Raw genomic sequence first — 15,745 nt, 5'->3', positions numbered from 1 at the left:
CGAATGGCATCGTAACGAAAGCGAATGTGAAGAAATTTGTAAGTGGTTACCGCCCAAACTTAGCGACAGCCGTCCACACGAGTATTTGAGTATTTGAGCGCGTGTGAGTGTGTGAACTGTGTAGAAATGGTAGCCCATCTGTCATTTATTTTAGCTTGTGTTTGACGTGCGGTTGTGAAAAGCCACAGCGTGAAGTGGATCATTCGTTAATAAACATTCTGATTCTGATTCTGATTCTGAGACTGAACGGGAGACGTTTGTTGTAAAATGCCTTATGCCCTAGTATCCAAGCAGTATCCACTAGAAAATTTCCACCAATGTTTAAACTCTCATTTTCTTGGCACCCACGTCGTCAGCAACAGATACATTCAAAGTTCAGACAGCAATACATACCGTCAATAAGTGGACTCAACAGGCTGTCAGGGGCCATTTCCGCATCAAAATGAAATGTCATTGCATGAATTATAAGTCTTTTAATTGTTGGTTCCTACTTCTCACTTCCATGTGGAAATCCCCACTGACCCATCTAAAATATCATTTTTCCCATTGCCATAACATTACAAGACGAGACTGCAGTGTCTTCTTAGGAGGGGTCCTGCTCTGCAAGCTGTCAGGGGCATGTCAGCCACTAAAAACCCTGGATCCTAGCAAGAAGACGGTTCAAACTTTCATTTGAGAGAGACCCTTTATGACATCTAGCTCGCATTCAAAAACTCATACGAGTCCGTCAAAGATGCCCTTTTTAACATGCGAAGGCATTAGCGAGTCTATGATGACGACTGTGGTTGGCCGCCGGGCCGCTTTACGCATCAAGCGAGCGGGTTTTACATATGGCTGTCCTATCTAGTCTTTATATTTATGCTCTCGCGACAGCCGACATGTTGAAAACAAACTGCGGCTGGAAATCGTGGTGAGATCACGGTAAGTTAGTTTTAGCTGGAAATTGTTGGTCAGATTAACTGCATGACACAGTATTCTTACTAAACACGAGTTTCTCTATAGAATGATGTCTATATTAAAGGAATTAACTAATATCTGAACCGGGACATACGGAAAATGTGACTCAACACAACGCGGTTCGGCAGTCCTGGACCAGATCCGCCGTAACGTTTCGGCCGAGGTCAACACCCACTTTCACTGGCCAGTCATTTCGAACGGCCCATCCGTCCGATTCTGCTCTTCATTGCTAGGCTAACGCAGCAGCCACCACTGAGCAATACCGACGCAAACTATAGAAACATGACTGACACGGCAGCTGCGCTCGACTAGCCGCGGCTCACCACGGCACCCGCCGAGTTGGCGTGCCTCGGCACCGCTCAGAGCTAGCCCCGCAGGGTCCGCATGAATCCGCTGAGGTCGTACTCCTGCTCATACTGCTCGCCTTCCCACAGCTCGGGCAGTGCCTCCAGCATTGCCCTGATGCCACGCGCCTCTGGACCGCCACGCGCCTCGCCACCAGCGCCGGGCCGCTGCTGCTGCGACTCCAGTGTAAACAGGTCGAACAGCTGGCGACATAGGGGAGGTGGATCGGCTCAGGCGACGACAGCACCACTTTCCAGCCGACACAGACACGCAGGCGCACACGGAACGACACTAGACAATATAAAAAAACAACACTCAAGTTGTGCCGTTTATCACGCAATTAAGCGTGTCGATTGTGAGCATTGGGACAGAGCTATAATTTGTGAACTCAGCCCGTATGATGCGGCACAGCCTACCACTCCAGGCAAATAATTGCCTGTGAAAAGTGGAACATCATTCTGTAGTCGACTAGACATGCTAGTTACAAGATTAGCTGTGGAAAAATAATAGCCGATGCTGGTTTCAGTTGTTTTATGGATCACCCATAACTTGCTGTAGACAGTAGCGGCGGAACGCCCTCAATTAAGGGGGGGGGGCACTGCCGACTTTAGCTCCCATTCTTTCCATGCAACGCCCATAGTAGAGTTCTGCACGGCTGCAATTTTCCACAGCCTAGCCGCCCCGCAGCCGTGGCTCCACAGCCACAGCCACCCACAGCCGTGGCAAACTGTGGGCAGCCAGCCGTCAGCCGGCCGTGGATACTTTCAATGAAATGCAACCAAATAGTATATAATAAGTTGTTTTTAGTTGAAAAATATCGCCAAAAGCACATTGCAATGGGCTATAGATTCTCAAGCTCATGAAGCATCATAGGTTAAGTGTTTGTGTATCTGGCTTTAGGCGGAAGGCCTGAAGCCTGATGCGCATCGCATGCCTACACAAGCCCTTGCAAGGGGTTAAGAAAGATGGGTAGGTAGGTACCTACATCAATAGAAAACATAAACAACGAACCAGAATAGAAGCACTAGCAGTGTAGACATCTAATCTGAAGCATGGTTGTGGGACAGAACAACTGACCCTGATGCTTTTCATTATCAATGTTAGGTATGGGAAATGAAACTTAAGTTGATGGACTGTCAAAAAGTGATTGTCTAGTCAAAACTCTTGCTTCTTTCTTACCTTGCATATTTTCTGGGGTGTGATATGCCAGGCTTGAAGCAGCCTTCTGAGTAAGTCTAAAACTAGTTGCATTTCAGAAACCCATTTGATAGATCAGATTAATAGTTCTTTTGTCAATGTCCCTGGATACTCTCTCTTTCGGTTCGGCATGATGTCAAGGGCTGCACAGCCAAACACGGCGTTTGTTGCTATGTGAAAAGCGATATTCTGCTGGGAGATGTGTCAACACCTGTTCCCGGCGTTCTTACACTCCACTTACAGTCGTTCAATGTCTTTGTTGTCATTGTATACAGAGCCCCGTCAAACCTTCCTGAAGAAAATGTTGCCATTGCTGATTTTATTACCAGTTTCGGAACAGGTAAAGAGGTTATGATTTTAGGTGATTTTAATTTGCCATCAATAGACTGGACTGGAAAGGACAGAACAGCTAAAGCCTCGGTTGACTGCACATTCCTTGAAGCCTTTGACTCCCTTGGTTTGATACAGTGGGTTCAAGAGCCAACCTTTCCCAGGTCAGGGAATATTCTAGACCTGATCTTGACATCAGAATCCGATCGAATTGGTCGTGTCGATGTGCTTTGCCCACTACCAGGTTGTGACCATTGCCCTACAACCCTGGAGTATATCTTCTCTGGCCAAGCACTTGTCAGCAGTAGACTACAGCCCCAAAGAGCCTGGCACAAGGGTAATTACAAAGCAATTAGTAGGAAACTGACAGATATTGACTGGAAACTCGAACTAGCATACTTGAGTGCTAACCAAGCTTTTAACGTTCTCTCTGGTCATCTTAGTAGACTTGTCCAGACTTATGTTCCCCAGAAGCCATCTCTTCGTATGGGCACGAAACAGCCCTGGGCAACAAGACCACCCAGGTCTTTGATTGAACATCGTCGGCAGGCATGGACGAAATTTAAAGCAGTGAGACAGAGAGCTGGCAAACACTCCCCAGACACAGTTTCTGCCCTCTCCATGTTTAACAGACTTAATAGACAGTTCAGAAACTTTGCTGTGCAGTCTCAGGCGCAGTATAAGTGCAAACTCATGAGCGACTCTAAGGAAAATCCCAAGTTGATTCACTCTCACATCAGAAGGAAGAAGGTTGGCTGCCCAAACATAGGACCCCTTAGACTTAGTGGAAACGTGCTGACTGACGATCCCCAGCTAATGGCTGACAAGTTCGTCGAGTCATTTTCCACGGTTTTCTCGCGTGATTGCCCTAAAAGTCCGTCACCACACCAAGTCTTTAATGGGACCCTCAGTGACTGCATTCACACCAGATGATGTTCAATCAGTCCTCTCACGCCTTGATGGTAACAGTGCTACAGGACCTGATGAAATCCATCCTTTATTGCTAAAGAAATGTGCATCCCAGCTAGCCTATCCGTTACATATAATTTTCTCCAGATCACTGCGCGCTGGTAGGTTACCAGATAGCTGGAAATCTTCTATAGTCACTCCTATCTTTAAGAAAGGTCATCGATATGATCCCTTGAATTACTGACCGATAAGTGTGACTTCGGTCCCTGGTAAATGTATGGAACGCATTGTATGTAACTACCTTACTTCCTACTTAGAAGAAAATATCTTGCTATTCCCGGAGCAGTATGGATTCAGGGCAGGGAGATCCACACAAGACCAACTGTTGCTGACATATGACTTTGTATCAGATCAGATGGACGCTGGACACACTACCGATGTAATCCTGTTTGACTTTAGCAAAGCTTTTGACGTAGTAATACACGACTTACTCATTGATAAACTTCGGTGCCTAGGCATCCAAGGACCCATTCCTCAATGGATTAAGGAATTCTTAAGCGGTAGAACTATGAGAGTACGAGTCAAAGGTCACATCAGCCAACCGAGAGATGTTCTTAGTGGAGTCCCACAGGGCTCCATTTTGGGCCCCATACTATTCCTGATTTTTATTAACGGGATAGCATCTAAACTTAATTGCAATTTTAAAATATTTGCCGATGACTTGAACATTTATGCTCCGGTAGCTCAGCGCAGGCAGTCCTCGACTAGGGGAGAGTGGGGCACATTCGTGCAAAAAATGGATAAACCCATATATCTGTTCTTTGGTTAGTGCAATGGCAAAATTGTTGATTGTAGTATGGAAAGGAACTATTGCAGATAGTTTTCCTCTTTAAAAGTTATCCTATAAAATTATTGCTTCCATAAGAAAAAATGACTTTTATTAACTCTGAACATTTGCACGAAACTGCCCCACCTATGGGGCACATTCGTTCAAGAGATGGGGCACTTCCGTTCACCCGGCAAAATTCGAGAAATTACCGGGCATTACCAGAAATTTACCAAAGGAAATTGGCAGGGGGTCATTTCACTTGATTCCTTTCGACAAGAATGCATTGCACAACAAATGTAGAAAGAATGGGCTGGCCAACAAGAATGTGCCAACTGCCGGCCTCCGTGACCTCGCCAAGTTCGCGTGAATTGCTTGTCACGACGTCGCAAGCAGTCGAGACTGAGTCAGGCGAGCGTCATTAGAGAAACCTACTACAGATAAAGTCATAAATCGCAAAAACTGAAAAAAAATATGCACGAATGTGCCCCCAGGCAGTGCGTACACGAACCTGCCCCACAACGTTATTAGTAATATATTTCAAAATTTCTTTTTGAAAAAATGACACTTTTTCAACAAACAAGTTTGCAGCAGTTCCGTGAATAGAGGGGGCTTCTTCACCCCAATTTTGAAAAGCTGAACCAAATTTCCGAGTCAGGATCACGAAAATGGATGACATGAGAAAAGTTTGGAAAGCTCACGAATATTACAAATTTGCGTTTTTATCAAGCATGACAGCAGGTACAGTGTTGTCTTCTACGGTGAACGAAGGGCGGCAATGATAGACATATTTCCATAATTTACCTTGAGCTCGTGCAGTCACTCGTGTTCCCATAAACTGCTGAAAACGAATGTGCCCCATGCACGAATGTGCCCCACTCTCCCCTACACCAGTAACCTGTCTAATCCAACGGGATATAGATACTTTGCACTCCGTAGCACTTACCTGGGGTCTCCAGATTAATGTAAAGAAAAGTGTTATCCTTCGCTTCCCTCAACCCCAACCTCATCAGGACGTACAGGGTGTCCCATAATTACCCGGACATTGTTAATTAGCGTATACAAATAAGGCAAACATGATTGCGCTTTTTCTTTTTACCGTCCTATGTAGTCAACTAGGGTGGCTGTGAAATAGCACATGCAATAGATACGCTTGTTACAAGTTCAGCCGACAATGATGGAAAATGCCAGCCATTGCTGGTCTCAGTTGTTTTACGGGTCTCCCGAAACTGGGTGTAGGCCTGTTTTCTTTGACCTCTTGCCGGAGGATAATACGATCATATAAGATAAACTTGACATCAAAGTGTTCCCAGGCCATAAGGTATTATCCCCCAAAACAAAAATTTCTGCCTACACCACTTTTGCTGCGTTTTTTACATCTGGAGTGGAGAAGCTCCATGTCTGAACATTGCGCAACCTTTGGCTTCCAACAGATTTGGTTTCCAAAACAAACCCGTTCATGGCCATTTGGTTCACGGCATCCAGTTTTCGCACTGGTAGAATATTACCGCAGTAGTACCCTGTGCTAACGGTTGTCTTTGGGTCATCATATCAAGCCCAATGAGTGCACGGTGGTTCAAAATGTCTCACAATTTGATTTTCGACGGGTGTCTGGACGTCTCTGCTGTTGGGGCGTTGTAGCCATCTGACGTTCACACAAGCCTTTTTCGGGCGGTTCAAATGACATAATACCTTCGTTAGACCACAAAGTGTGCCTCAATATACTGTTTTGTTGTATATGTTATGTTTTTGGGATGAATTGTAGTGATTAGCGCTGCTTTTCCCGTAGTTTTCGCATATTTTTCTGGCGAAGGACCCCAAATTCCAAAATTTTGTCGAAGATAGTGGTGCAAAGTAGACTGATGTTTTGTAGATAATCCGGATCTATTGTTTAGCTAGTTTTTAGCTAGATCGGTGACGTTTGTTCTCTATGACAAGCAACCACTTGTTTGACAACTGGTGCATGGCTCTTTTTGGCCGAGCCCGAGCTTGTCAATCAGGTTTATCTCTTGCTCTCTCTGGCTTCGTTAGCTGATATAATTGCGCTTTGCTCAATCCTAACAGCTTGCAGATGAGCTGCTGAAGCTCTCCAGCAAAAAACATGCCGAAAGTCCGTTTACAAAGTTGAGAACGGGAGTTGATTCACCATGGTTGCCTATTAGTCGCTTAAGCTGAAAACGGAAAAGGACTACTCTTACTTGACTCTGGATAATAATTGATACGAGTCGTTACCGGCCACCAAAAGCACACAGTCCCCAATCTCGATAGCTAAGGGATATCTTATAAAAGTATGATGCTTGTATACCATTAGAAGCGAGCGCAGTCGTACTTTTAGCCAGAAAATAAATGTCCGGGTAATTCTGGGACACCCTGTAGCCCTCTACACATTGAATGGAATATCCCTACCTACCGCTGACACCGCCGTCGACCTCGGCGTCAAGATTGACACCAAACTCAAATTTCACTATCACGTGCAGTCAACGGCTCACAAAGCGTCCGGACTCTCGCATAGCTTGCTCAAGGCTACAGTTTGTCGGTCAAAGGAATTTATGATATTTTTGCTTAAGACACACATCCGTCCTGTACTGGAATACTCATCTTGTTTGTGGAACACGGGATATGTGGGGAACTTGAGACTACTCGAAAGTGTACAGCGACGCTGGACAAAGCAGATCGAGGGACTCCAAAATGCCAGTTATGCAGAGCGCCTAAACATGCTGGACTTGTACTCGGTTCAAGGCAGGCTTCTAAGGGCTGACTTAATACAATACTGGAAAATTCTGAATAGGAAATCGTGTATTGCTCCATCAGACATTTTTAAACTTTCCTCTGAAACCCGCACCCGTGGCCATCCACTTAAGCTATACTGTCCCACCATTCGAACGGATGTAAGGAAGCGATCTTTCTCTGTTCGTCACATACATCTATGGAATTCTCTTCCAGCTTCTGTAGCATGTGCGCCCAATATCACTCAGTTTTAGCGTCTGTTGAACGACTACATACATGACATGCTGTACGCCTACACTGACTAATTGTGCCATACCGATGTTAAAATAGCTCTCTGATTTAGATTAATCCAACTCGTGCCAAACACATGTTTTTTGCATACTAGTTTGCCTGGCGAATCAAGATGTATATGTCGTAGGCATCGGGTGAAATCCGGCATTTCATGAAATGCCTAGGCATTCCATGGAATGCCGGCAAAAACTGAAATCTTCGTAGAAATAGGCGCGTTACAGCGAATGCCTGAAAGTTTTAGGCATTTCATGAAATGCCAGGCGGAGGCCAGGCACTCCCTGAAATATGGTCAAAATTAACTGAGTACACTCGTTGCCTAGGCTTTACATGGATTGCCCAAAAGACGACCGGCACTCTGTAACAAAACTTTTCGTACGCGGACGGTTGTGTGCATATACACGCCGGCGGGCGGGAGGGGGAGGGACGTTATCGTATTGGTGTAAAATGGGCTAATACTACGAGATATTTCACGGATCGTCTCGTCTGCAGCGCAGCGTACCTACTTTATTGTTAGCTAGTACACAAATATTACACTGTGCAGTTATCGGCTTTACCACATGCCGAGATATCCCTTTAACATTAGCACGTGCATTTGGGAAATGGCTTCGGCCCGCCTCGGCTAATGTTGAAGGTATTTGGGAAACGATTCGGCCCTAGGGCTTTTTGATTTTCCCAGACAAAATTTTAATGAATATTCTGAGCGGAAGAACCAATTTCAAAGAAGATATTTACGGATTGTGTGTTCACTAACAGCAACAGCAAAAGTAAGTGACTGCGTGTTTACTTACTTTTGCTGTCAACGTAATTCAACTAAACAAGGTTATCGTTCCAACGCCAATGTATTTATTGCTGCAGAACATGGTCGGAAATCGGAATAATAATTATTTCTACACAATGCACGCAAAAAACGATCAATTTAAATGCGTGAAGCATCTTAACGTGCCACAATAATGAAACATTTGATATTGTTCCAGCTGGGATCCAAGACGCGTTTGATTCAGCGTTTCACCCAATTTTCAGTTTTCCTCACGGTTTCCTCACTCCTGCTGGACTCCACATCTTTATTCTAACTTCTGGCGCTTCACCATCTTCATCCTCAGCTTTTTCAAACCCTAAATAAGGGGGAAGTAGGAATTTCATCTTTCATACCCGACGCAGCCCAATAATGAAAAACACAAAAAATAATCACGGTGACTATAAATACGAACATAGTACTAATACTAGGATTACCCGCGTGCTCCGCAACGCGAAGGGGGGATTTTTTGACCCGTGGGTATTGGGTTGGTCTGTGTCGATTTGGTTGGTAGATATCCATTTCGTTCGATTGCTTTTTGACGGCCAAGCATTTTGTAAGAAAACAAAAAGATACATCGCATCGAGGTGCCCGTGTCGTATTATCATGCGTTCTACTTTAGAATGATTCGAAAACTGGCGTGAAGTCTTTTGAGGGCCATCGATGAATTTCGCTAAAAATGACAATGTAATGGTTTGGAACATTTACATTTTTAAGGATACTGTTGCTAATCATGCAAAAATGAAGAGTGAATATTGGACAGAATTGAATGCTCTATCCAATGGTACCATATTCAATTGCCAAAGGTATCAGGTTATGCAGCAAACCCCGTGTGATTAATAAAGTGGCACAAAATTGACAAACACCATTTTCTCCTGTGATTTGCACCACCTTGATTTGGATCAATCAGCTTTTCACAATTTTTATATGAGAGGCGGTACCTTTCTCTTGCAAATAGGCGTTGATTCAACTCGCTCCATTTAACGGTCACCTAAAAATAAAATTAATTCCAAAATCCCTCAAAAACCGCAACTTTTCAAATAAAAGTGCCCTCTCCGGTGCACGTGGCGCGTGCTATCCTCTGCATTGCACACCATTCAATAGCCCGTTCAATTCTGTACACGATGCTGTTTTCCCCGTGCCGATCGGATCCCTGGTCACCAAGATATCGCACCTGGACCGGACCCGTGTCGGCCAAAATTAGCCGTTTTCGCCCGATTTCGCACGCCGATTTATACATGTAAAGTCTATGACGCGAATTTGCACTTTTTGGGCACGCGCCACGCGCTCGCTAACGACCCGATCGAGCTGAGACCCCTCAAAGGCACGTCGCGCATCTTTGATCTATAAGTTGTACAAATTTCACCGGGCTAGGTGCAACGGTCTGGCCTGTAGTCCACGCAAAGCACCACCAAGTCGGGACCTCGGTAACGGACAGACGCACCCTCCTCAAATGGTAATATAGATAATATTAACACAATATTAAGATTAAAGTGTAAAATATCAAATGAATATGATATTAACTGTTGCGCCGGTACGGCATGTGGTAAATCTCTTCCCAACCTTGGGCTGTGAAAATGCAGTTTTATTCACCTCGGTTTTTTTGCTACGGACCTCGTGCCTACCGGCACTCGGTCCTCCGCACAAAAACCTCGGTGAATAAAACGCATTTTCCCAGCCCCGGTCGGGAATATATATTCTCTGAAGTGTGGGGTCTACTGTGTTGGTCCATAGGCAGTAAAAAAAATATCGTCTGGAAACTCTCCTATAGAGACCGCATTTTCAAACAAAAGGTTCCAGAACTGTTTTATTATTTGTTGACACATGGGAGCGCTGCGTGGAACCGATTCGTACACATCATTCCAGCCTTACGGTACTTGCACCTTTTGGTATTGCACTGTTTGGCGCTGGCCCGGCATGCACACTGCTTCATCCCTTGCCCTCCAAAAAGTGACTGCTCTCGGAACGCCTCTCTCAGGCCAAGAGTGCGATCTGTTCCGACCACCCCAACCTCGTTTGCATCGGTTTCCCGCAAAGCTGAGCGCGGAAACCAGCCCTTTATGACCCCGGCGCGCGTACTCAGCTGATACACATCATTCCTTGCATCAGTGATCACTGCGTGGATGTTAGCAGGATCGAGCGCCCCACGGTCCACTTTGGGCGGGAAGCGCGGGAAACCACATAGCTGCGGTAATCGTTTCAGAAAGTACCGGCCGTCAGTCGGGCATTTCATGTAATGCCTAGGCAACAAATGTACTCAATTGGTTTTGACCACATTTCAGGGAGTGCCTGGCCTCCGCCTGGCACTTCATGAAAAGCCTAAAATTTTCAGGCATTCGCTGTAACGCCCGTATTTCTACGAAGATTTCAGTTTTTGCCGGCATTCCATGTAATGCCTAGACATTTCATGAAATGCCGGATTTCACCCGATGCCTACGACATTACAGTGTAGATGCACAATACCAGCCCGATTTCCATGACTGTGAGCGATATGCTCCACGTGGGCTGGCGCATCTCATATGTTTTCTGGGTTCCTTTAGTCCTCCACAGACATCCTTCCATCTTTTGCACGATGCAAAGCGTTGAGGAACCCAACCAGGTAAGATTACCAGGTAAGATTATTTTGATATGCAAGGCATCAAAACACTAGTGGGCATCCAAAAAAGAAAAACATTCATCTATTTTGATTTTTCCAAATAATGATCTTCGCTCAAATCCCCAAGGACGTGCGAGTCACAATTGCCTCTTTCAATCAAAAATTTCACTTGAGTTTTTAATGACGTCAATAGCAAAGAAGTGGCAATAAATTGTTTTGTGTCACTATAAACAGCCATAAAAATTATAATCAATAAATAATAATGCTAAACAGTAGAAAACTTGCTCTCAAACAAAGATTTATCAAATTTTTACGTTTTCAGAAGAAGACGTCATTTTATTAGTAAATTCAACAGCTCGCGTAAGAAATATTGTGTTCAGGGTTTTCACCGTCATGTGAATTACGTGTTCAGGGTTTTCACCATCATGTGAATTAACCGTAAGTAAGGTTCATGCTCACTTATAATCTAATTCCATTGGCTTCGTTGATCAACATTTTCTGTTAGCGGTCACTCACACACCAGTTAGAACATAAAGCGCCAGTTTTATATCATGTAATTGGACTTAGCAGCCGACTTCGACCCTTTGCCCTCGTAAAGTACAAAAGCTTGCCGGTCATCAATCCACCTGTATCTCCTCATCTGCTTACTGCCTATGTCGACCAGTTACTGCAGCCGTTTTGGAGCGGCTCACGGCCGATAACACGCCGGGCGTGCGCTAAACGCCGGTGCTAAGCGCTAACCATTGAGAGCGCGTGGCCGGCTGCCGCCCCGATGGCGCTGGCCCCCGGCACCGACACCGGCGCGGCGCCGCTGACCCATGGGGGGGGGGGGCTGCTAGAGCCGGAATTGGGATAAAAGCCGGTAAGGGATTGGGATTGAAACTCAGCGAGACTAAGGGATTGTGTTGTGCCTTCGGTAGGCCCCCAAAAATCACCGGTGTAGTGCCCTCAGGGCCGCCGGTTATGAAGCCTTTGGAGGCACTGGTGTGGGCCCTCAGAGGCATTGGTGCGGGGCCCCGGAGGTGCCGCTGTGGGCCCTCAGAGGCGCCGGTGAGGGTCCTCACAGTTGCCATTGTGGGCCCTCAGAGACACTGCAGTGTGGGGTCATCACAGTCGGGTGTGGGACCCTTAGAGCTGCTGGCTCGAACCCTTTATTAGCCGACAGGGGCTCTCAGAGACCGACAAGGGGCCCTCAAGAGGTCTGCGGACGTCTTCAGGAGCCCTGTGGAGTCCTCAGAGACCAGCAAGGTACTCTCAGACGCCGGTGGGGGCCCTCAGAGTCGTCGGTGTGGGGCCCTCAAAAGTCACCGGTGAGTGGCCGCCCGATGCGAAGGTCCCGTCTTAGGCCGTCAGAGGCTCCGGCGTTGAGCCCTCAAAGCCGCCGATACGACACCTTTTTTTAAACCCCACATCTGCTGTCCCGTGAATTTCCGGGAGGCACGAAAGATCTCCTTTTAAAAGTGTCCAATCGTCCGATCCTGATCAAATATGTGTGTTCGTAAGCATGTTCTGGTATTGCTTTATCTGCCAAGACAGACAAACTTGAGCAAAATCGAGTGATTGTACCTTTTTTGAAGGTCTCTAACCAACTTGTCTGAAATTCACCGGAGAACAAATGTGGGGTTTAAAAAAGGTGTCTATATGGCCTTAACCCGCGCCCCACTGGGGGGGGGGGGGGGCTTCATAGCCCCTCCCGTTTTTCTGCAATAACTTCCAAACCACTTGACGTATCGACGCCAAACTTTCAGTACCTTCGGCTGCATCAATTTGACACCTTGTGTCAAAATTTGAAATTCGTAGCTACCATAGGTCGGCCGGAAATGACGTCAGAGTGACGTCATGTTCGGCCGATCTCGACGCAAAACATTGAACCACGGCAATCGCTCCCAACAGCTCAGTTTTTAAGCTAGATCCAATTTATTTGCATGAAAGGACTCAGAACTGACTGCGCTACCAAACTGCTATCTCGGATTTTCAAAATTTTGAAAACTTCGAAAATTTTATAAAATAATATTCAAAATTTGTATTTTTATATTTTTTTCAAAAAGTTTTTGATTTTTCGAAAAAAAAACGGAATATATGTGACAGAACGCATGCCTATGACTAACTCTAGCAAGTTTTAGCTAAATATCTTCAAAAAACGGCCAAGTTATACGCGTTATTGCAAAAAATTCACAGTTTTTAATTTTTCAAATCAATTTTTCAGTGCGTATTTGACATCGTACACCAATATAAATAGCACCATCGTGTTCCTGAGCTCAAACTGCATCCAATAGACACCTTTTTTGTTGAAAAATTTTAACTTCAAAATGTGACCTTTTTTTACCTGAAAGTAACCTGACCTAAGCTTAAATTCGACTCAAAATAACCTCGAATGACACATACGACATCAAATTCGAAATATATGGCCTAAATGGACCATAAAACATGTGTCACGTGACCGACGCATGATATAATATTTCCGTGACCTGTGATGACCTGACCCTGACCTGAAAATCAAAGTACAAGTTTGGTACCCTCAATGTATCTAGAGCATCTGTTCACGAGTGTGGAAACCAAAAATGAGCCTGATCTGACTTGTAAGACGGCGGCCAGAGCCCAAAATGTGAACAAGCCAAAATGCTAATAATTTTTACTTTGACCTGACCTGTGACGTCATCGGTGACCTCGAGGTCAATGAAATTAGGTTTCGCTCGACAGTTTTTCCGGGGCTATCAGACGCCGTTTGAATTTTGACGATCGGCCCAGTAGTTTCGGAGTTAGGAGGGGGCTATGGAGAGCCCCCCCCCCCCCCCCCAGTAGGGCGTGTTATACGCAGACCCCAGTGGGGCGCGGGTTGAGAAGCACTGGTTTGGGCCTTTGGAACTTCATTCAGGGGTGTCGGTTGAGCTCAGAGGTGGCAGTGTGGGGCCCTCAGCTGGGCACCGGTTTGGGGCTCTCACATGGCCGCCGGTGAGGGCCCTCGCAGGCGCCGTTGTGCGGCCTTCAACCATTGGTTTAGGGGGTCATCACAGGCGTGTGTGGAACCCTTAGAGCTGCTGGTCCCTGATAGGCCGGTAAGGGCCCTCAGAGGCCGGCAAGTAGCCCTCAGAGGTCGCTAATGGGCCCTGAGAGGCCGGCAAGGGGTCCTCAAATGCCGACAAGGAGCAATAAAAAGCCGGTGTGTGGCTCTTATGGAGAGAAGTGTGGCTATTGTGTGGCTATTCGGAGCACATGAGGTGTTCTTTCGAGCCCTGTGGGGCCCTTCTGAGTCGAAAATGCCAGCGTGGACCCTCAGCCGCCAATTGGCGTCGCAGGGCCCCTCGGGTCCGAGAGGCCCCCTGATCCGATGGGGGCACGTGCCCCCTGCCCCCCTCCGGTTGCAGATAGAGAATGCAATCGGCGGTGCGGGACACAAAATACAAACCTCCAGCCTCAATGCTACCTAGCACAAAATTTTGCGCTGAACCTGAGTCCTTTTTAGCATTTTTAGATGTCTGACCTCCTCGTCTTAGCCCTATTCCTGGCGGGCTCCGCCGGGACAAGAAACTGGCGGGGGGGGGCCGATTCGGCCCCCCCCCTGAGATCTCGAGAACGAAGCAAGATAACGACAAGCGGTAAACGGCATCGGATACGCACGGCCAAGATCTACAATTTTTACTAAGGTCATTTTCAGGTGAGGTCAAAGATGACGTCACAGGGGTCGAAAAAGTCAAAATGGCGGCACTAGATATGGAGAGTTTTTCTCGAATAACTTTCGAATTAGTCAAGATAGGAACAAACTAAGGGCATCATCGTGATCCTCTCGTCAATCCGCATCGAATGATATATATGTTGACCTTGAAAGGTCAAGGTCAAAGGTTGACCTCAGGTCACGTGACCTCGAGGTCATCATGTATATCATTCGATGCGTCTTGACGAGCTGAACACAATGAGACCATCCACGCGTCTGTATCTTGTTCCTGTACGGAGTTATTGGCCAAAAACCTTTGGTGACCTTTGATGACGTCACATGACCTCACAGCTGCCCAACAGCAAAACAGACCTCAAGGTAGTGAAGGTTGATCGTATATGAAGTCATGTATGGTATATGGGGCCATTCCGACCCGTTTTAGTGGTAAAAACAGGGAGTTGATTTTTCCCCCATTGACTTATAATGGGGAGGTCGCGAAATTGACCTGACCTTAGGTCATCGATATCAAAATTCCGAGATATACAAATTGCACATACTGGTACCCTAACTAAACCCTGAAGAGAAGAAATTGATGGGTCAAAAACTCTAGCTCTGGCGTGATTGCAAACTTTTCTGAGGTAGCGTCACCAAACCGCCTCTGGTGACCTGACCTGAGGTCAGATCAACTCAAAATTTTCAGACATGTTGCGTAGAAGCCTTTTAGGAAAAGTCAGAAAATTTGAGCTTCCTAGCTCAACGCGTTTGGGAGATATAACCAAAAAACCTCAGGGGGGGGGGGGGCTCCTGAGGCCCCCCCCCCCGCCAGGAATAGGGTTAGGCGAATCTAAAATGTTCTCAATAGACCGAAAGAACTCAACCCAAGATACTCTCACACTGAGAAAACAAAACGAGAATGGTTACTGATTGGGTTTCATGTGAAACCACGGGCTGGTCTAAATTGTGAAATGGTGCTTGCTTGACCTCATTTATTAGGACTGTCCGAGTCTTCTGTTTGACGAGCCTGATAGTTGGTCTCGTTTTGAGCAGTGTTTGAAGAATTAGTGGTGTGATTCTTTTTAGAACTAACCTTGAGGATGTCTGCCGGTCTCATCTCATATCCTG

At 46.2% G+C, this 15,745-nt stretch overlaps 1 protein-coding gene across 1 annotated transcript in view; it reads right to left on the bottom strand.

Annotated features, from left to right (window-relative positions):
- Positions 1–837: 837 nt before the first annotated feature.
- LOC122369470 (TATA-binding protein-associated factor 172-like) overlaps positions 838–15,745 on the bottom strand; it is a 190,879-nt gene continuing 175,971 nt past the window's right edge. The window contains exon 5 of the mRNA XM_043344247.1: positions 838–1,505. Coding sequence (XP_043200182.1) covers positions 1,323–1,505 — 183 coding nt within the window. The 3' untranslated portion in view covers positions 838–1,322. The remainder of the gene's footprint in view (positions 1,506–15,745) is intronic.

This window comes from Amphibalanus amphitrite, unplaced genomic scaffold, assembly GCF_019059575.1.
Source record: "Amphibalanus amphitrite isolate SeventyFive unplaced genomic scaffold, NRLGWU_Aamphi_draft 001039F_arrow, whole genome shotgun sequence".
Lineage (NCBI taxonomy): Eukaryota > Metazoa > Arthropoda > Thecostraca > Balanomorpha > Balanidae > Amphibalanus > Amphibalanus amphitrite.
The sequence above is the reverse complement of the archived record's forward strand: the minus strand, read 5'-3'. Positions and strand labels throughout refer to the sequence as shown.